Raw genomic sequence first — 23,906 nt, 5'->3', positions numbered from 1 at the left:
ACCCCCCCCCCTTGGGCAAAACGATAAAATACCTGACGGCTTACCAGAGAGGACATTATCATCGTTGATAAAGAACGTCCGTCCTCAGAGACCAAAAACAGGAAAAGTTAACGTAATATTGGTAAACTGCAGGAGTATCCAGGGCAAGGTTCCTGAATTAGTATCTCTTATTGAAGGAAATAGTGCGCATATAGTATTAGGAACGGAAAGTTGGTTAAAACCGGAAGTGAACAGTAACGAAATCCTAGACACAGAATGGAATATATACCGCAAGGATAGGATAAACGCCAATGGTGGAGGAGTATTTATAGCAGTAAAGAATTCAATAATATCCAGTGAAGTTATTAGCGAATGCGAATGTGAAATAATCTGGGTTAAGTTAAGTATCAAAGGTGGGTCAGATATGATAGTCGGATGCTTCTATAGACCACCTGCATCAGCAACCGTAGTAGTTGAGCGCCTCAGAGAGAACCTGCAGAACGTCGTGAAGAATTTCGTGATCATACTATTATAATAGGGGGAGACTTCAATCTACCAGGTATAGAATGGGATAGTCACACAATCAGAACTGGAGCCAGGGACAGAGACTCTTGTGACATTATCCTGACTGCCTTGTCCGAGAATTACTTCGAGCAGGTAGTTAGAGAACCAACTCGTGAAGCTAACGTTTTAGACCTCATAGCAACAAATAGACCGGAACTTTTCGACTCCGTGAATGTAGAAGAGGGTATCAGTGATCATAAGTCAGTGGTTGCATCAATGACTACAAGTGTAATAAGAAATGCCAAGAAAGGAAGGAAAATATATTTGCTTAACAAGAGTGATAGGGCACAAATCGCAGAATATCTGAGTGACCACCATCAAACGTTCATTTCTGACGAAGAGGATGTGGAACAAAAATGGAAAAAATTCAGAAACATCGTCCAGTACGCCTTAGATAAGTTCGTACCGACTAAGGTCCAAAGCGAGGGGAAAGATCCACCGTGGTATAACAATCATGTACGAAAGGTACTACGGAAACAAAGAAAGCTTCATCATAGGTTTAAGAGTAGTCGAATCATAGCTGATAAGGAAAAGCTGAACGAAGCGAAAAAGAGCGTAAAGAGAGCAATGAGAGAAGCATTCAACGAATTCGAACATAAAACATTGGCAAACAATCTAAACAAGAACCCTAAAAAGTTTTGGTCATATGTAAAATCGGTAAGCGGATCTAAATCCCCTATTCAGTCACTCGTTGACCACGATGGCACCGAAACAGAGGACGACCGAAGAAAGGCAGAAATACTGAATTCAGTGTTCCGAAACTGTTTCACTGCGGAAAATCGTAACACGGTCCCTGACTTCAGCCGTCGCACGGACGCCAAAATGGAAAATATTGAAATAAACGATATCGGAATTGAAAAACAACTGCTATCACTTAGTAGCGGAAAAGCATCCGGACCAGACAAGATACCCTTAAGATTCTACAGTGATTATGCTAAAGAACTTGCCCCCTTTCTATCAGCAATTTATCGTAAATCGCTGGAAGAACGTAAAGTACCTAGCGACTGGAAGAAAGCGCAGGTCGTTCCCATTTTCAAGAAGGGTCATAAATCAGATGCGAATAATTATAGGCCTATTTCGCTTACGTCAATCTGTTGTAGAATAATGGAACATGTTTTGTGTTCTCGTATTATGACGTTCTTAGATAATACAAATCTCCTTCATCATAACCAACATGGATTCCGCAAACAGAGATCATGTGAAACTCAGCTCGCCCTATTTGCCCAAGAAATTCACAGTGCCGTAGACACTGGCGAGCAGATTGATGCCATATTCCTGGACTTCAGGAAGGCATTTGATACGGTTCCGCACTTACGTTTAGTGAAAAAAATACGAGCTTACGGAATATCGGACCAGGTTTGTGATTGGATTCAGGATTTCCTAGAAGAAAGAACACAACATGTCATTCTTAACGGTTCAAAATCTGCAGATGTAGAGGTAATTTCGGGAGTACCGCAGGGAAGCGTGATAGGACCTTTATTGTTTACAATATACATAAATGACTTAGTTGACAACATCGGTAGCTCCGTGAGGCTATTTGCAGATGACACGGTTGTCTACAAGAAAGTAGCAACATCAGAAGACTCGTACGTACTCCAGGAGGACCTGCAGAGGATTAATGCATGGTGCGACAGCTGGCAGCTTTCCCTAAACGTAGATAAATGTAATATAATGCGCATACATAGGGGCAGAAATCCATTCCAGTACGACTATGCCATAGGTGGTAAATCATTGGAAGCGGTAACGACCGTAAAATACTTAGGAGTTACTATCCGGAGCGATCTGAAGTGGAATGATCACATAAAACAAATAGTGGGAAAAGCAGGTGCCAGGTTGAGATTCATAGGAAGAATTCTAAGAAAATGTGACTCATCGACGAAAGAAGTAGCTTACAAAACGCTTGTTCGTCCGATTCTTGAGTATTGCTCATCAGTATGGGATCCTTACCAGGTTGGATTAATAGAAGAGATAGACATGATCCAGCGAAAAGCAGCGCGATTCGTCATGGGGACATTTAGTCAGCGCGAGAGCGTTACGGAGATGCTGAACAAGCTCCAGTGGCGGACACTTCAAGAAAGGCGTTACGCAATACGGAGAGGTTTATTATCGAAATTACGAGAGAGCACATTCCGGGAAGAGATGGGCAACATATTACTACCGCCCACATATATCTCGCGTAATGATCACAACGAAAAGATCCGAGAAATTAGAGCAAATACGGAGACTTACAAGCAGTCGTTCTTCCCACGCACAATTCGTGAATGGAACAGGGAAGGGGGGATCAGATAGTGGTACAATAAGTACCCTCCGCCACACACCGTAAGGTGGCTCGCGGAGTATAGATGTAGAAGTAGATGAAAGGAGTGAGACAGGGTTGAAGCCTGTCCCCGATGTTATTCAATCTGTATATTGAGCAAGCAGTAAAGGAAACAAAAGAAAAATTTGGAGTAGGTATTAAAATTCATGGAGAAGAAGTAAAAACTTTGAGGTTCGCCGATGACATTGTAATTCTGTCAGAGACAACAAAGGACTTGGAAGAGCAGTTGAACGGAATGAACAGTGTCTTGAAAGGAGTATACAAGATGAACATCGACAAAAGCAAAACGAGGATAATGGAATGTAGTCGAATTAAGTCGGGTGATGCTGAGGGAATTAGATTAGGAAATGAGACACTTAAAGTAGTAAACGAGTTTTGCTATTTGGGGAGCAAAATAACTGACGATGGTTGAAGTAGAGAGGATATAAAATGTAGACTGGCAATGGCTACATTCCATTATCCTCGTTTTGCTTTTGTTGATGTTCATCTTATATCCTCCTTTCAAGACAGTGTTCATTCCGTTCAACTGCTCTTCCAAGTCCTTTGTTGTCTCTGACAGAATTACAATGTCATCGGCGAACCTCAAAGTTTTTAATTCTTCTCCATGGATTTTAATACCTACTCCGAGTTTTTCTTTTGTTTCCTTCACTGCTTGCTCAATATACAGATTTAATAACATCGGGGAGAGGCTACAACCCTGTCTCACTCCTTTCCCAACCACTGCTTCCCTTTCGTGCCCCTCGACACTTATAACTGCCATCTGGTTTCTGTACAAATTGTAAATAGCCTTTCGCTCCCTGTATTTTACCCCTGCCACCTTCCGAATTTGAAACAGAGTATTCCAGTTAACATTGTCGAAAGCTTTCTCTAAGTCTACAAATGCTAGAAACATAGGTTTGCCTTTCCTTAATCTTTCTTCTAAGATAAGTCGTAAAGTCAGTATTGCCTCACGTGTTCCAATATTTCTTCGGAATCCGAACTGATGTTCCCCGAGGCCAGCTTCTACCAGTTTTTCCATTTGTCTGTACAGAATTCGCGTTAGTATCTTGCAGCTGTGACCTATTAAACTGATAGTTCGATAATTTTCACATCTGACAACACCTGCTTTCTTTGGGATTGGAATTATTATATTCTTCTTGAAGTCTGAGGGTATTTCGCCTGTCTCATACATCTTGCTCACTAAATGGTAGAGTTTTGTTAGGCCTGGCTCTGCCAAGGCTGTCATTAGTTCTAATGGGATGTTGTCTACTCCGGGGCCTTGTTTTGACTTAGATCTTTCAGTGCTCTGTCAAACTCTTCACGCAGTATCATATAGGTATATAAATTAATAATTCTTCCCACACTGCATATGGGAATGGAACAAGAGAAATCCCTAACAACTGATAAAGTTGGAAGTACCATCTGCCAAGCATTTCACAGTGGTTTACAGAGGTAGAATGTTGATGTAGAGTATATGTACGTGTGTATATGTAGGTGTAGTTGTAAATATAAATACTACAAACAATACTACTGGCCATTAAAATTGCTACACCACGTAGATGATATGCTACAGACGCAAAATTTAACAGACAGGAAGAAGATGCTGTGATATGCAAATGATTAGCTTTTCAGAGCATTCACACAAGGTTGGCGCCGGTGACGACACCTACAACGTGCTGACATGAGGAAAGTTTCCAACCGATTTCTCGTACACAAACAGCAGTTGACCGGCGTTGCCTGGTGAAACGTTGTTGTGATGCCTCGCGTAAGGAGGAGAAATGCGTACCATCATGTTTCCGACTTTGTTAGAAGTCGCATTGTAGCCTATCGCCATTGCGGTTTATCGTATCGCGACATTGCTGCTCGCGTTGTTCGAGATCCAATGACTGTTAGCGCAATATGGAATCGGTGGGTTCAGGAGGGTAATACGGAACGCCGTGCTGGATCCCAAGGGCCTCGTATCACTAGCAGTCGAGATGACAGGCATCTTATCCGCACGGCTGTAACGGATCGTGCAACCACGTCTCGATCCCTGAGTCAACAGATGGGGACGTTTGCAAGACAACAACCATCTGCAGGAACAGTTCAACGACATTTGCAGCAGCATGGACTCTCAGCTCGGAGACCGTGGCTGCAGTTACCCTTGATGCTGCATCACAGACAGGATCACCTGCATTGGTGTACTCGACGACGAACCTGGGTGCACGAATGACAAAACATCATTTTTTCGGATGAATCCATGTTCTGTGTACAGCATCATGATGGTCGCATCCGTGTTTGGCGACATCGCGGTGAACGCACATTGGAAGCGTGTATTTGTCATCGCCGTACTGGCGTATCACCCGGCGTGATGGTATGGGGTGCCATTGGTTACACGTCTTGGTCACCTCTTGTTTGCATTGACGGTACTTTGAACAGTGGACGTTACATTTCAGATGTGTTACGACCCGTGGCTCTACCCTTCATTCGATCCCTGTGAAATCCTACTTTTCAGCAGGATAATGGACGACCGCATGTTGCAGGTCCTGTACGGGCCTTTCTGGATACAGAAAATGTTCAACTGCTGCCCTGGCCAGCACATTCTCCAGATCTCTCACCAATTGAAAACGTCTGGTCAATGGTGGCCGAGCAACTGGCTCGTCACAATACGCCAGTCACTACTCTCGATGAACTGTGGTACCGTGTTGAAGCTGCATGGGCAGTTGCACCTGTACACGTCATCGAAGCTCTGTTTGACTCAGTGCCCAGGAGTATCAAGGCCGTTATTACAGCCAGAGGTGGTTGTTCTGGGTACTGATTTCTCAGGATCTATGCACCCAAATTGCATGAAAATGTAATGACATGTCAGTTCTAGTATAATATATTTGTCCAATGAATACCCGTTTATCATCTGCATTTCTTCTTGGTGTAGCAATTTTAATGGCCAGTAATGTATTTACATAAAATGTCTCATTGGCACATATTTGGGTAGTACTCTGAGGTGACAAAAGTCATTGGATACCTCTTCATATCGTGTTGCTCCTCCTTTTTCCCGGCATAGTGCAGCAGCTCGATGTGGCTCGGACACGACAACTCACTGGAAGTCCCGTGCAGAATTATTGAGCTATGCTACCTGTAAAGCTGTCTGTAATTGCGAAAGTGTTGTCGGTGCCGGATTTTGTGCACGAATTGGTCCGTCAACAATGCCTCGTAAATGATTAACGGAATTTGTGTCCGGCAATCTGGGTGGCCAAATCTCTCACTCGAATTGTGAATGTTTTTCTTCTTTAGGGCCGGCAGTGTAATGTATGTCTGATAACAACATGATTGTTAGGGTACATACACCAAATAGCTGCTTACGATAAGTAATCTTTATTTACAACAGTCCGGACAGAGTTTCGGCTCAACCATCATTTTCAAGTACGTCTAGATTGATGTGACGTCCATTTTGCATTCTGTAACTGTCACTGCTTTATTAGGATCGTAAATATTGTCGAGATGTTGAAGTTAAATGTTAGTTGTGACGTGACAGCAGTTTGACAGTTCCTCTTACTTATTGTAAGGAGCTATTTGGTGTATGTACTCTAGCAATCGTGTCCAGAAGGTAGGAGACGAGGTACTGGTGGAAGTAAAATTGTGAGGACGTATCGTCGTGAGTCGTGCTTGGGTAACTCGGTGGTAGAGCACTTGCCCGCGAAAGACGAAGGTCCCGAGTTCGAGTCTCGGTCCGGCACACAGTTTTAATCTACCAGGAAGTTTCATGTCCAGAATGTTTTTCAAACAGACTGTGAAAAACTGTGGCCCAGTGACGTGGCATATTGTCACGGGAACATGAAGTCCAGGGACGGTTGCAAATGGTCTCTGAGCAGCCGAACATAACCATTTCCAGTCAATAAACAGTTCTTTATAGGACCCGGTCTATTCCGTGCAAACACAGCCCACACTATTGTGGAATCACTGCCAGCTCGCATAGTGCCTTGTTGACAATGTGGGTCCATAGGTTTGTTGGGTCTGCACCATACTTGAACTGTACCATCTTCTCTTACCAACTGAAATTGGGACTCACCTGACCAGGCCACAGTTTTCCAGTCATCTATTGTCCAACGGACCCATGGGAGGTGCTACGGTTGAAGTCGTGCTGGTAGGAAAGGGACTCTAGTCGGTTGTCTGCTGCCGTACCCCATTAATGCCTAATTTCGTGGCACTGTCCTAATGGACACATACAAGGTGTAACAATAAACTAATGAGACTGATGTAAAAAAAATGTTGCTTACCATTTTAGTTGAGTTTAGTGTTGTCTCCTACAAAGTAGTTCCCCTCTGATTGCACACACTTTTTCCAGCACTTCTCCCATTGATGGTAACATTTCTGGAACTCATCTTCTGTAATATCCTCCAAGTGGCATGGAGCGATATCTGGTGAATAAGGTGGCTGTTGTAATACTGAAATTTGTTTTGAGGTTAAAAATTGCTGTATTGACCGAGCAGTATGGGATGGTGCATTATCGTGATGCAGAATCCATTTATCAGCAATGTTGGCACGGACTCGAAGAACTCTTTTACGAAGTCTTTCTAAAATTTCTTTGCAGTAATATTTTTATTTATTTTATTTATTTAACCTGATCAGATTAGGGCCATCAGGCCCTCTCTCACATCGGACCAGTGTTCCACACGTGCAGCATTTCACACATCAGAGTTACAGCATGACAATAGTTTAAATGAGAAAATTAGATTACTCTAGTGACAATATGAATAAAGAGTAGTGACTAAGACCTAATAAAGTAAATGCGGCAGTGTTTTTACGACAGGTGCTATACATATAGATTATGATAAAAACAATAATAATAACAGTAAAAAAATCAAATAATAATGATAAACATGACTAAGACCTAATAAAGTAAATGCTGGCAGTATTTTTACAACAGGTGCTATACATACAGATTATGATAAAAACAATAATAATAACAGTAAAAAAAAGTCAAATAATAATGACAAACATGAGAAAAATTGGCAATAGAAATGAAGTTTTGCGCAGATGTACATTAATATCTTGGTGTGTAAAGTAGATGTTTACTAGTATAGTGAGTTTTGGGGAAGGGAGATTTAAGGAGGGGGAAAGAGGGAAGTAATGAAGTGAAGTGCATTCACGTACAGAGGAAGGCATTACTGTTGCTTAAGTAGATACGTCAGTAACTGTTTTTTGAAGCCGGACATGTTTTTAAGTTCTCTAACATAACAAGGGAGGTTATTCCAGAGTCGGGTTCCCGCTACTGTAAAGGACTTGGAGAAGGTGACTGAGCGATGCAGTGGAATGGAGAGGATTTTATTATAATGGGATCGTGTGTTTCTGTCGTGTTGTTCCGACATGAGTGTTAGGGACGAGGAGAGATATGAGGGACAGTGTACATTTATAAGGCAATAGATGAGACAGAGTGTATGGAAATCTCTGCGTTTGTCTGCACGCATATGCTGGTGAAATGTGATCAAAAAGTTGAACGTCACAGATATATCAGATGCAGGCATTCATGACCAGTTCTAGACGTCACGAATTTTCCTGAGAGGGGCCTTGTAGGATAATATCGCTGTAGTCAATGATTGGGAGTATAAGCATTTGTACTAATTTCTTTTTCAGATCGAAAGGGAAGAGTTTTTTATATTTTTGTAGGACATGAAGGGATGCTGATGCTTTTTTGCACACTGCAGTTATGTGCTCTGTCCAATTTATGATTTTCATCTATTATTACTCCCAAACTCTTTGCTGAGGGAGAGAAGTTAATATTTGTTCCATTTAGGATAAGAGGTGTTACGGACTCCCGATGTTTTGGTCTAATGAGCTTAGGGTGACCAACAAGTACCGCTTGGGTTTTAGATGGGTTTAGTTTTAGACCTATGTCCTGTGCCCATTTTGACAGTGCGTCGAGGTCAGTATCGAAATTTTCAATAGCTTTCTTGAGATTGCTAAGTTTCGCACTTAGATACAACTGAAGATCATCAGCATACATATGATATTTGCAGTAGGTCAGAACCAATGACACATCATTGACATACAGAGAGAAGAGTATAGGACCTAATACTGAGCCTCGGGGAACGCCTGACACTACCTGCCGCCATTGTGATTTTATATTTCCAGACAGGACGCGTTGCTGACGAGACGTCATGTATGAGCGAAACCATTGCACTGCACTTGGTGAGAAATTTAGACCGCTAAGTTTGGCTAGTAAGATGTCGAAGTCACCAGTATCAAATGCTTTGCTGAAATCTAAGAAGCAAATGATAGTCGCTTCTTGTCTGTCCATGGCAAGTTTCAGGTCATCTGTCACCTTTATCAGAGCGGATGTTGTGCTTCGATGTTTACAGAAACCTGATTGGTATTCATCTAGTAGGTTGTTAGTAGTTAGGTAGTTGGTGAGCCGGTCATGAACCATATATTCTAAAGCCTTTGATAGTGCAGGAAGAAGGCAGATGGGGCGGTAGTCAGAGGGTGCTGTGGCGATATCCGTTTTAGGCAGTGGCTTAATTTGTCCCAGTTTCCAGGCCTCAGGGAAAGCACTTGTGATTAATGAATTGTTGAAAATGTCTGTTATAGAGGGCAGTAGTTGGTCAATAATAAGTTTTAGCATCTGTATAGTGATACCATCATATCCAGTAGATGCTGATCTAATCCGCATTATGGCTTTCTTGACAGTACTGCAAGTGACGTGCTGTAGATAGAATTTTTCTTTGCTACAGTCATTCATCCCCATGAAGTAATCAATGTTGTTGTTGTTGTTGTTGTTGTTGTTGTTGGGTTTTTTTTTTTTTTTTGCGGTTCAATTTTGGTTGTAGGTAATGTGAAGAATCGGTTTAGTTCTTCAGCTGGGACCATGGGATTTTCTGCAACTTTTATTTTGCCTAAACTGAGACTACGGAGATTTTTCCACAGGATAGCTGGGCTGCATCTATTGTCAGCTAATGTACGGGCATGTCTGAGCTTAGCATTTCTCACCGATTGACTGACTTTGTTTCGTTTCTGCTTGTATACAGTATGATTTTCAGGTGTAGGGTGTATCTTGTATGCTCGATGTGCAGAGTCTCTGAGATTCATGAGCTGTTTTAGTTCATCAGTCAGCCAAGGTGCAGGTTGCCTTTTTACTTTTCTGGTCTTTATTGAAGCATATTTGCCATATAGTTGAGGAATTTTGTTAGTGAAATCCTGGAGTTTGTCATTTATGTCCATGAGGGGAGTAGAGGTCATCCCCCAAACTATTTCTTGTGCCTCAGTTTCGAGTTCAGGCAAATTTATGCGTTTGAGGTCTCAGTGTGTAGACAGTTTTAGATTCTTTCTAGGGCATTCTAGTGAATACGGCATGAAAATGATGTCATGGGCAGACATGCCAGGTGCAGATATTTGAGAGGTGCGGATTATTCTGTTTGGAGATTTGGTTGCGAATATATCTATGAAAGTGTGACTGGTAGTCATGCAATGAGTAGGTGCCAGCTGAAGTAGCGTCATATTTGAGGAAGAAAGCATCCTCTTAAATTTCCCAGTGGAAGGACTATTGCACAGAAAATTAATGTTAGTGTCATCTGCTATAATTACATGTTCATATGACGATTCGAGACTAGAGAGGGCAGATTCGAAGCAGGCGAACCCACCCACTTTAGGAGGTTTGTAAAGGACACATATTAAGCACTTTCTGTTAAGTGATTTGATCTCTATGAACATATATTCCTCTTATTTATCTACATTGTTGTCGGATGTGTGTAGTACTGTAGGTGACAAATCCGCCCCCTCGTCTGTTGCATCTGTCGTGCCTGAGAAAGATATAGCCATCTAGGTTTACGGAAGCTGTAGGAATACTTGGTTTGAGCCAAGTCTCTGACAAAAGTATTACGTGTATATCAGCAGTTTGAAATATATATTTGAACTCGTCGAAGTGAGCTGGCAGAGACTGGACATTTGCATGTGCAATATCCAGCTTGGTGCGTTCGGGTGTTGATTGCCCGAGGAGGCTGCCAACCGATGTTTGCGGGTCGTGGTTCGATCAGATCGTACGAGTTCACGCACACTGGCCAAGTTGACATCTGTCCATGAGGTTGACAGTGGTCCACTGCGGTCTTCATCTTCAATATTTGTCCTGCCCACACTAAACATTTTATGCCAACAAAAAACTTGAGCTCTTTACATAACCTTCTCTCCAAAAGCCTTCTGAAGCTTACCGTAAGTTGTTGTCGCATTTTCACCCAATTTAACATGAAAAGAAATGGCGTACCGTTGTGCAATATTATGCGGTTCCATTTCCGTGACGAGAGACACAAACACGTGTTAACTCATTACAGTACAACTCACGACTGAGCAGTTGCATCGATGTGCCGCTGGGACTAGAAGCAGCTTATAGACCAGGTCAAAGATATTGTGTCTATGCAAGCCTGCAAGGTTGCCACATCTTGCAAAGAAAATCAGTCTCATTACTTTACTGTCGCACCTCGTTATGTGCTACATTGATTTCTGTGATTACAGGGTGTTACAAGAAGGTACGGCTAAACTTTCAGGAAACATTCCTCACACACAAATAAAGAAAAGATGTTATGTGGACATGTGTCCAGAAACACTTAATTTCCATGTTAGAGCTCATTTTAGTTTCGTCAGTGTGTACTGTACTTCCTCGATTCACCGCCAGTTGGCCCAATTGAAGGAAGGTAATGTTGACTTCGGTGCTTGTGTTGACATGCGACTCATTGCTCTACAGTACTAGCATCGAGCACATCAGTACATAGCATCGACAGGTTAGTGTTCATCACGAGCGTGGTTTTGCAGTCAGTGCAATGTTTACATTTGTATCGAGACAGATTTCCAGAACGAAGGTGTCCCGACAGGAAGACAATCGAAGCAATTGATTGCGTCTTAGGGAGCACGGAAGATTCCAGCCTGCGACTCGTGACGGGGGAAGACCTAGAACGACGAGGACACCGGCAATGGACGAGGCAATTCTTCGTGCAGTTGACGATAACCCTAATGTCAGCGTCAGAGAAGTTGCCGCTGTACAAGGTAACGTTGACAGCGTCACAGTATGGAGAGTTCTACGGGAGAACCAGTAGTTTCCGTACCGTGTACAGCATGTGCAGGCACTATCGGCAGCTGATTGGCCTCCACAGGTACACTTCTGCAAACGGTTCATCCGACAATGTGTCAGTCCTCATTTCAGTGCAAATGTTCTCTTTACGGATGAGGCTTCATTCCGACGTGATCAAATTGTAAATTTTCACAATCGACATGTGTGGGCTGACGAGAATCCGCACGCAATTTTGCAATCACGTCATCGACACAGATTTTCTGTGAACGTTTGGGCAGGCACTGTCGGTGATGTCTCGATTGGGCCCCACGTTCTTCCACCTACGCTGAATGGAGCACGTTATCACGTTTTCATACGGGATACTCTACCTGTGCTGCTAGAACGTGTGCCTTTACAAGTACGACACAACACGTGGTTCGCGCATGATGGAGCTCCTGCACATTTCAGTTGAAGTGTTCGTACGCTTCTCAACAACAGATTTGGTGACCGACGGACTGGTAGAGGCGGACCAATTCCGTGGCCTCCACGCTCTCCTAGCCTCAACCCTCTTGGCTTTCATTTATGGGGGCATTTGAAAGCTCTTGTCTACGCAACCCCGGTACCGAATGTAGAGACTCTTCGTGCTCGTATTGTGGACGGCTGTGATACAATACGCCATTCTGCAGGGCCGCATCAGCGCATCAGGGATTCCGTGCGACGGAGGGTGGATGCACGTATCCTCACTAACAGAGGACATTTTGAACATTTCCAGTAACAAAGTGTTTGAAGTCATGCTGATATGTTCTGTTGCTGTGTGTTTCCATTCCACGATTAATGTGATTTGAAGAGAAGTAACAAAATGAGCTCTAACATGGAAAGCAAACATTTCCGGACACATGTCCACATAAAATATTTTCTTTCTTTGTGTTTGAGGAATGTTTCCTGAAAGTTTGGCCATACTTTTTTGTAACACCCTGTATAAGTGAAAAGTGAGTGCACAGACTGTCGTGTACTAAATGTAACGGGAGACGTGTGTGCTTGCGCAGAGAGAATTCCCGCTGCGCGGCCGGCTGGAGGAAGGTCTGCACCGGCGCTGTGTGGAAACGGCCCTGCAACTCGCGGCCGCCTGGGACCAGCTGCTGCCACTCGGCTAGCTGCGGTGAGTACCGTAAATGCTTATCTGTAATTGTCTAGGCTTTCCTGGCGATCTACTGACATCTCGAGGTGTCGTTTGTTCCTCCAGGTACCTTTACTGTCTGTGCACCGTATTTTGATGACCCGATTTGTCGTCTCCATTGGGAGAGACTGCAGGTCGGGTGCGACGAGTCCGATATTTATACCTACTGTCTTCCCCGTGCACAGTTCGAGGTCCTCCGTCTGTGGTCAGTTCTCAGTACAATTCTCCTGAGATGATCCGTTTTCGGCCCAGTACACCTGACAGCAATCTGGCATATTAGAATGAAATTTTCACTCTACAGCGGAGTGTGCACTGATATGAAACTTCTTGGCACATTAAAACTGTGTGCCGGACCAAGACTCGAACTCGGGACCCTTGCCAAGTTTGAGTCTCGGTCTGGCACACAGTTCTAATCTGCCAGGAAGTTTCATATCAGCGTACACTCCGCTGTAGAGTGAAAATTTCATTCTAGAAACATCCCCCAGGCTGTGGCTAAGCCATGTCTTCACAATATCCTTTCTGCCAGGAGTGTTAGTTCTGCAAGGTTCACAGGAGAGCTTCTGTGAAGTTTGGAAGGTAGGAGACAAGGTACTGGTGAAATTAAAGCTGTGAGGACGTGGGTCGTGCTTGGGTAGCTCAGTCAGTAGAGCACTTGTCCGCGATAGGCAAAGGTCCCGAGTTTGAGTCTCGGTTCGGCACACAGTTTTAATCTGCCAGGAAGTTCCATATCAGCGCACACTCCGCTGTAGAGTGAAAATTTCATTCTAGAAACATCCCCCACACTGTGGCTAAGCCATGTCTCCGCAATATCCTTTCTTCCAGGAGCGCTCGTTCTGCAAGGTTTACAGGAGAGCTTCTGTGAAGTTGGGAAGGTAGGAGACGAGGTACTGGCAGAATTAAAGCTGTGAGGATGGGGCATGAGTCGTGCTTGGGTAGCTCAGTTGGTAGAGCACTTGCCCACGAAAGGCAAAGGTCCCGAGTTCGAGTCTCAGTCTGGCACACAGTTTTAATCTGCCTGGAAGTTTCATCTGGCATTTTATTCTCAGCACAGTGCACCTGGTGCTCTTTTGGAGTCGGTTCCCATCATCTAAATTCTGACGTGTACTCAGTCTGGTCACAGAACTGAACCGGAATGACAACGTTCCCTGTGTGTAATGTGTAATTTTTGGGATAAAATTTTATGATTTCCGTTATTTTTGACTACTGTTCTGCTATTTCTCAGTCTATCCTTATAGCAGAACCATCAATTATTCATAAAATTGGATAGATAAAAAATCTACTCACCAATCGGTGGCAGAACACAAATATAAAAGACTGTTGTGATTGGCAAACTTTCGGAGTGAGGCTCCTTCTTCAGGTAGAAGGGTTGAAGGGTGAAGGAAAAGGACTGGAGAGGTCTAGGAAAATTCACACAGAACTGTGAGTCAGGGGAGATTTACCATATGGGATGAGAAGGAAAGACTGACTGACTCCCCAACAGTTAGTCTTTCCTTCTCATCCCGTACGGTAAGTCTCTCCTGACCCGCAGTTCTGGGTGACTTTCCCAACATCTTCCCCTTTTCCTATACCTCTCCAGTCCTTTTCCTTCACCATTCTTCCTTCCCCTTCTACCCTTCTGCTTGAAGAAGGAGCCACTGGCTCCGAAAGCTTGCCAATCACAACAGTCTTTTACGTGTGTGTTCTGCCACTGATTGGTGAGTAGATTTTTTATCTATCCAATTTTATCACTTATAGCAAAACTGTATCTTTTCTTAGTATGCCGACTCCATCTCCTCTACAACTTCTTCTGCACTGGAAACTGCAAAATCTTCACAAATCTAAAGTTGTACTAAGTGATCAAAACTCTTCTCCAGAAAGCAGAGATGCTGGGTCACACAGAGGCATGACAAAAAGACTGCTAAACACATAAGCTTTTGGCCAGAAGGCCTTGTTCAGAAATTGACAACACACACACACACACACACACACACAAACAAAGATGATGTAACTTACCAGACGAAAGCGTTGATATGTTGATAGAGACACTATGACTATTATATATATATATATATATATATATATATATATATCTAAAAAGAAAGATGATGAAACTTACCAAACAAAAGCGCTGGCAGGTCGATAGACACACAAACAAACACAAACATACACACAAAATTCTAGCTTTCGCAACCAATGGTTGCCTCGTCAGGAAAGAGGGAAGGAGAAGGAAAGACAAAAGGATATGGGTTTTAAGGGAGAGGGTAAGGAGTCATTCCAATCCCGGGAGCGGAAAGACTTACCTTAGGGGGAAAAAAGGACAGGTATACACTCGCACACACACACATATCCATCCACACATACACAGACACAAGCAGAAAATGTCTGCTTGTGTCTGTGTATGTGTGGATGGATATGTGTGTGTGTGCGAGTGTATACCTGTCCTTTTTTCCCCCTAAGGTAAGTCTTTCCGCTCCCGGGATTGGAATGACTCCTTACCCTCTCCCTTAAAACCCATATCCTTTTGTCTTTCCTTCTCCTTCCCTCTTTCCTGACGAGGCAACCATTGGTTGCGAAAGCTAGAATTTTGTGTGTATGTTTGTGTTTGTTTGTGTGTCTATCGACCTGCCAGCGCTTTTGTTTGGTAAGTTTCATCATCTTTCTTTTTAGATATATTTTTCCCACGTGGAATGTTTCCCTCTATTATATTCATATATATATATATATATATATATATATATATATATATATATATATAATAGAGGGAAACATTCCACGCGGCACAAATATATTTAAAAACAAAGATGATGTGACTTACCATACGAAAGTGCTGGCAGGTCGATAGAAACACAAACAGACACATACATACACACAAAATTCAAGCTTCCGCAACAAACTGTTGCCTCATTAGGAAAGAGGGAAGGAGAGGGAAAGACGAAAGGAAGTGGGTTTTAAGGGAGAGGGTAAGGAGTCATTCCAATCCCGGGAGCGGAAAGACTTACCTTAGGGGGAAAAAAGGACGGGTATACACTCGCACACACACACATATCCATCCACACATATACAGACACAAGCAGACATATTTAAAGGATATATATATATATATATATATATATAGACACACACACACACACACACACACACACACACACACACACACACACACACAGCTCAATGCACAAGACCACTGTCTCTGGCTGCTGGGAGCAGTCTGGATTACATGTTAAGAATCTTTTCATTGTGTCTGTCTGTGACTCAACATCTCCGTCATATGGTGAGTAGCAATCTATCCTTCTCATAATATTGTCATTATTCCATCTTGGATTTTCCATTGTATCATTTTTCCAGAAATCTTCATGTACTGATTCTTTGTCATTTACAGCGAGGGAACACATTGTAACAGGGCAGACCCCATCACGAGTTGTGTGCACCATGACCACCACACCAGTATTGATAACAAAAGGAGATTCGGCATTGGTCGTTGAAGTAGAAATCTTTATTTCTGTAGCGATTTTTACCCTCCACGCTGCCCTCCAATAACAAATTGGTGATCCCTTGATGCCTCAGAACATGTCCTACCAACCGATCCCTTCTTCTAGTCAAGTTGTGCCACAAATTTCTCTTATCTCTAGTCCTATTCAGTACCTCCTCATTAGTTACGTGATCTACCCATCTAATCTTCAGCATTCTTCTGTAGCACCACATTTCGAAAGATTCTATTCTCTTCTTGTCCAAATTATTTATCGTCCATGTTTCACTTCAATACATGGCTACACTCCATACAAATACTTTCAGAAACGACTTCCGGACACTTAAATTTATACTCGATGTTAACAAATTTTTCTTCTTCAGAAACGATTTCCTTGCCATTGCCAGTCTACATTTTATATCCTCTCTACTTCGACCATCATCAGTTATTTTGCTCCCCAAATAGCAAAACTCCATTACTACGTTAAGTGTCCCATTTCCTAATCTAATTCCCTCAGCATCACCCGATTTAATTCGACCACATTCCATTATCTTCATTTTGCTTTTGTTGATGTTCATCTTATATCCTCCTTTCAAGACACTATCCATTCCGTTCAACTGCTCTTTTAAGTCCTTTGCTGTCTCTGACAGAATTACAATGTCATCGGCGAGCCTCAAAGTTTTTATTTCTTCTCCATGGATTTTAATACCTACTCTGAATATTTCTTTTGTTTCCTTCACTGCTTGCTCAATATACAGATTGAATAACATCGGGGATAGGCTACAACCCTGTCTCACTCCCTTCCCATGCACTGCTTCCCTTTCGTGTCCCTCGACTCTTATAACTACCATCTTGTTTCTGTACAAATTGTAAATAGCCTTTTGCTCCCTGTATTTTACGAAGCCACCTTCAGAATTTGAAAGAGAGTATTCCAGTCAACATTTTTAAAAGCTTTCTCTAAGTCTACAAATGCTAGAAACGTAGGTTTGCCTTTCCTTCATCTTTCTTCTAAGATAAGTCATAGGGTCAGTATTCCCTCACATGTTCCAACATTTCTACGGAATCCAAATTGATCTTCCCCGAGGTTGGCTTCTATCAGTTTTTCCATTCGTCTGTAAAGAATTTCCGTTAGTATTTTGCAGTTGTGACTTGTTAAACTTATAGTTTGGTAATTTTCACATCTGTCAACACCTGCTTTCTTTGGGTTTGGAATTATTATATTCTTCCTGAAGTCTGAGGGTATTTCGCCTGTCTCATACATCTTGCTCACCAGATGGTGGAGTTTTGTCAGGACTGGCTCTGCCAAGGCTGTCAGTAGTTCTAATGGAATGTTGTTTACTCCTGGGGCCTTGTTTCGACTCAGATCTTTCAGTGCTCTGTCAAACTCTTCACGCAGTATTGTATCTCCCATTTTGTCTTCATCTACATTCTCTTCCATTTCCAGAATGTTGTCCTCAAGTACATCGCCCTTGTATAGACCCTCTATATACTCCTTCCACCTTTCTGCTGTCCCTTCTTTGCTTAGAACTAGGTTTCCATCTGAGATCTTGATATTCATACAAGCGGTTCTCTAATGACTATTCAAACTAAAAAAATACTTTCATGGGCTAGTCATCATTCGTTGGTACTACAGACATTGTGCAACACATCACTTCGTCAGTTAATATCTTACACTACGACTCTCAGTTGTTCTTTTTGTTGGTTTGTGCTGCTGTAACAGCCCCTTCAGGATACCAGGATTCACTGAGTTGGTAACCAGTGTCTCAGTTCATGAGGTATTCTGCCACGTTTCTCTCTGTTGACTCTCTTATAAGACTGTCCCAGTACCTTCGGGTTTGTGCCAGAACATTCATTCTTTCATAGATCACAGTACAAATTAAGTTACAGACAGTGCTTGGTGATGGCTGATCCAGTTGCCTGCCTCAGCCAGGTCTTACTCGCATCTTCTTGGCATCTGATATCCACTGCCCTAGTTGTTGGCCACTGTAAAACGTGCCACATTGGCAAGATATATTGTAAACTTCTGGTTTTTGTAGAATGAGTTCATCTTTTGAATTTCACAGTAGTCCCCTTCTTTTATAAGAGTGTTAGTAGAGACGGAGATAATAGAGATAAAGGTGGCAGAAAACCTCACGAATTAACACTGGACACAAAATTTGGGTTGTTCTGAAAATTCACCCACATAATTTGACAGCCCCGTGTCATCCTCTGTGGGTCAAATTTTATTCCTGTAAAATATAATATAAAGCTTATAATTATTTATCTGTTGTAGGTCAAAAAAGTATAACATTTGTGTTTGGCTTGTTTCCATTGCTTGCCTGAAAATTACATTGCTAGAGAAACTGTGTTATTATAGACTGGTTTCTGTGCCCTTTTTTACATGCTGTAATATGCAAAATAGTCACAAACAAAATTCTGTGTGTATTTCTGAAGTACTGTTTTGTGGGTAATGGCTGTGTACATTTTCTGTCCTGTTGCTTATCTCTGGTAGATCTCTCTTTCTCCTGCTATTGAGTACACTGTTGTTTATAAAATTTGACTCACCACTTTACTTCACTCGTGTTTTCCACAAAGCGTGATTTGAGCTTACACTTCTGTCTCCATACTCATTGAGGGGTGCTGTATTGTTGTCACTTGTCACTTGTTCATCATTTGGCACACACATCAAAACTAGTACGATATTAAACACAAGGCAAACGACGAACGAGTGAGAAGCGACAACAATATAGCACCTCTCGATGAGTGTGGAGACAGAAGTGTGCTCAAATCATCTCTTGTCACATTTTGTGAAAAATGCATGTGAACTAAACCTGTGAGCAAAATTTTATGAGGTAACATTTTAGAAACAGTGTACTCGATAGCAGTAGAAAGAGATATGTTACCGACGAAACCGACAAGTAATATACAGAAATGCACAAAGAATTTTCTTTACGAGTACTTTGCAGACGACATGCTGTCAAAACTGACAAAAAAGGGCACAAAAACCAATCTACAACAACAGAGTTTCATTAGCAATGTACGAGGGTCATTCGATAATTAAAGAGACAAATTGGTCAGGGGGAAAAACTGTTAGTAGGGCAAGTTTGGTACTTTTATGGCTTTAAGTTGGTATCACTGGGATGAGTCTTGATCAGCTGATGTATCAACATTGTTTTGTTTATAACCTCAAAAATACAATACAGTGAGTCCGCTTGAAACTTCCACATTAGTTGAACAAAGTTCTGTTATTCATTTTTTACTTGCTGAAGGTGAGAAACCTGTAAATATGTACTGTAGAATGTCTAAAGTTTATGGTGAAGGTTGTATGAATCATGCGAATTTTTACAAGTGGGTAGAGCAGTTCAAATATGGTCGCGACTCAGTGACTGACGAACACCGTTCTGGACGACCAGTTGCAGTTTCAACTCCCTCGCTAGAAAGTCGAACTGATGACATTATTCGTGCCGATTGCCGTGTGACTGTGGAAATGATAGTTGATAAGGTTCAAGTTAGTACTGGTACAGTTCATAACGGTATCTGTAACAAGCTGAAGTACCACAAGACATGCGCAAGATGGGTCTCAAAGGAGTTGATGCAGCTACACAAGAAAACGAGGTCGAGAGTGTGCACAGAGCTAAAGGAATGTCATGAAAGAGAATGTGAGCACTTCCGTGACAAAATTTTAACTTGTGATGAAACTTGGGTTCACTATTATGAGCCAGAATCAAAAACATAAAGCATGGAGTGGAAGCACACCGACTCACCTGTCAAGAAAAAATTCAAAACCCAAGCATCAGCAGGAAAAGTCATGCTGACGGTGTTTTGAGATACTGAAGGTCCAGTTTTTTGTGATTATCTTGAAGAGCAGCATACAATGAACAGCCAATACTACTCAGATTTGCTTTTAAACAAGGTGAAGCCAGCCGTGAGAGAGAGACGTCGTCGATCTCGGGGGAGAGGTGTGATTCTCCAGCACGACAACGCGAGTCCTCACATTGCACAACTAACCCGTGAAACCGTCGACAGAATGGGCTGGGAAGTACTGTCTCGTCCCCCTTACAGTCCTGATTTAGCACCTAGTGATTTCCATTTGTTTGGTGCACTGAAGGAGGCATTCTGTGGGAAGAGGTTCCGGGACAACGAGGACGTGAAAAAGTTTGTGTGAAATTGGTTGAAACATCAAGAAAAAGAGTTCTTTGCAGCCAGAATAAAAAAAACTTGTAGCCCGTTGGAACAATTGCATAAATGTTCGAGGGGATTGTGTTGAAACGTAGAAAAAGTATTGTTTTGTAAAAATAAATACTTTTTTCTCCAGACCGAGTTGTCTCTTTAATTATTGAATTACCCTCATAATTTGCAAGTGAGCAATTGAAACAAACCAAACAGAATGCACATGTTATAATTTTTAAGCCTACAACAGGTTAATGATTATAAACTTTACATTGTACTTTGCAGAAATAAAATTTGACCTACAGAATATGAGGTGAGGTGGAGGTGTCGAAACATGCCTGGGTGAATAAAAACAAGTAAATAGCGTTTGCATAAGGTGGATTTTCAAAACGACCCAAACTGTAAACTGCAAACACGGAAAAATGTCAAGTGGGGGGGCAGCTTCAGACCTTAGTAAGATGATTCACTGGGTACGAACTTAGCAAAACCTGGGATCCTACACTGGATGACTGCAGCAGCATAACTCAACAAAAAGAAGTACTGAGAATGTAGACACAGACAGAACACCAGGTACGCCGTACCGAGGATAGGATGCTGCCGGGCACGTCGGACTGAAACAAAATGTCTCCATACCAGTCTAGTGGGACTGCATAGAACTGATCGTGGAGGGAGAAGGTATAAAGACTGGACCCATTCTACTCAACTAGCAGTCGCCGGTAGGACCAGATTGAGACAGCGAATTGTGTTGTCAAAATGTTGTGCGCAGCAGATACTGATATCTGGCAGAATACCCAGTACCCTGATATGTCACTCCGTTACTCGTTTATAGAATCTGCATATCACAATTGTTGTCTCTTCATTTGAGCAGAACATTTTACCTGTGAGCCACTTCTTCAGGATTGGAAACAAGAAGGAATTGCAAGGAGCCAGATTTGGCAAATAGGGGGATAAAAAAAAAATTACTTACACAGTTCATGCTTTTTCACTGTGATAACTCTAGATCCAAGTGATGACACATTGTTGTGGTGTAACAACACTTTCTTGTTCATCAAATGGGGCCACGTTCCTTCAATTACTTCACGAAGTTGTTCAATATCTCACTACAATATTGACCAGTGAGAGTTTTTCTTTTTCTGAAAAGTCAGAGTACTGACACCTTCTGCATCCCAAAAGTTTGACCGTAACTTTTCTGGCTGGTGGGACAGCCTTTTCATTGCAGCAAATTCGTCTGAAGCAGCCGATTGTTTTTGCTCGATTTCTGGGTCATAAAGATGAATTCGTGAATTGTTGCCGGTGATAACTGGATGCAAAAAGTCCTTTGGATCTCGTTTAAATTGCTCCAAATGCACCATCTGTCTTGACAGCCGTACCCATTTGTTGTGCGCCATCAGCAGTTTTATCACCCATTGGGGAACATTTTTTTATCACTGTCCGTAAGATATTAATTACTCTTCCTGTCAACATACTTAGGGCTTGTACTTCTTCCCACACTTTTGTTCAATGATCAGTGACAATCATATCATTGACTTCTTTTTCAATGACTCTTGTTGGTAGCACATTTTTTACCGTATTTAAATTTGTCAAATCAACATGTGATTGTCAATATTGATTGATTGACTGATTTCTTTATTAATCCATGTAATAATTTATGTAATAATTTACATTGTGTGGATTTCGTCAGCAAAATCATATACAATACAATACACCTGCAATTTATACACACAAAATTAATATTTACACACATTTTAAAAGTATCTTACTTTAGTTTTATATCCTTATGTAATTTTCTTGTAGTACTGTACAATTCTGGATTTCATATTATAATTATTTCATCGTGTATTACAATGCAGGTTACTTTAATTACGCTATATGTTTTAATTCAGATAGTCCGTTACTGTGTAATAACTTTTATTTAATAAAAATTTTTTTTAGTTTTGTTTTGAACTGTCCAATTGTGTCAATATATTTTATATTTTGGGGTAATTTATTATATAATTTAACGGCATTGTACAACAAGCTCTGCTGAGTTTTAACTTTATTATTCCTCTCTAGATGCAGATTGTATTGGTTTCTAGTTTCATAGCTGTGTACTAAAGAATTTTTAACATAGCAGTCAATATTTTTTTTTACATAAATAATACTTTGAAAAATATATTAACAAGGGACAGTTAGGATTTCCAGCTTTTTGAAATGTTCAAGGCAGTGAGCCCTATTGCCACTCCTGGTTATTATACGAATTGCTCTTTTCGGTAATTTGAAAACTATTTTAATATTTTTACTGTTAACTCCCCAAAATATTATTCCATAGGTAATAACAGAGTGGATATAAGAAAAATATACAGATCTGACACATGTAGTGTCACACACTGCAGTCAGAGTTCTAAGAGCATAGCATGCTGTAGCGATTCTGTTACTAAGTATTTTAATATGTTCTTCCCACTTTAACTGACTGTCAACATACATTCCAAGAAATTTTTTGTAGTCTACACATTCTATAGTTTCATTGTTTAACTTAAAGTTGTTATAGTGTGGTTTTTTGCAGACATAGAAGTTAACAACTTTTTTTTTTTTAATTAGAGTTAGTTTATTATTGGATGCAGACTCACTTACACTGCTAGTGTTTGTTCGGCTTTTTCTTTCAGTGCATCTGGTGATTTGTCACTGATTGGAACATTTGAGTCATCTGCAAACAATATTGTTTGTCCATGCTTGATGCTCTGTGGGAAGTCATTTACGTAAATGAGGAATAGTATTGGGCTAAGGACAGTACCCTGTGGGACACCTATATTTGCATAATTGGGGTCTGAAGTATACTTTACAACATAGTTTGAGCAACTTGAAATATTTGAGATTTCAGTTCTTTGTCTTCTATTTTTTAGATATGACTGGAACCACTTTTTCACAAGTCCCCTTATGCCCAGTTCATCTAACTTATTTAACAATATGTTGTGGCCTACTGTATCAAACATTTTAGTTAGATCAAGAAATATGCCTGATGTGTAGTTCCCTTTATCTAATGCCTCTAGAATGTGTTTTGTGAGGTGTGCTGTTGCTGATTCTGTGCTTTTCCCTGATCGAAATCCAAACTGGTCGTGTGAAGGGGCATCAAAATGACACTTTAACATAAAGCAGAGAAAAAAGTTATTCACTGAGTGACATGACAATTTTTGATCTCAGTGAAATTCTCATTGCACAGCTTCTTTAAATAATTATAGTAGCATCTAACAGAGGGCAGCATACAGAGGGAACTCCAAATTTTGTTACCAGTGACTTCTAATTTCTGACC

General features: G+C 41.5%; 1 protein-coding gene across 1 annotated transcript in view; it reads left to right on the top strand.

Moving 5' to 3' along the window:
* The window catches only part of LOC124553253, a 286,386-nt gene that overhangs the window by 249,503 nt on the left and 12,977 nt on the right, over positions 1–23,906 (top strand). Inside the window, exon 20 of the mRNA XM_047127140.1 lies at positions 12,896–13,008. Within this exon, the coding sequence (XP_046983096.1) occupies positions 12,896–13,003 (108 nt within the window). The 3' untranslated portion in view covers positions 13,004–13,008. The remainder of the gene's footprint in view (positions 1–12,895; positions 13,009–23,906) is intronic.

The sequence above is a fragment of the Schistocerca americana genome, chromosome 11, assembly GCF_021461395.2.
Source record: "Schistocerca americana isolate TAMUIC-IGC-003095 chromosome 11, iqSchAmer2.1, whole genome shotgun sequence".
In the NCBI taxonomy this organism is placed as follows: Eukaryota; Metazoa; Arthropoda; class Insecta; order Orthoptera; family Acrididae; genus Schistocerca; species Schistocerca americana.
This window is presented reverse-complemented; position numbering and strand designations above follow the sequence as displayed.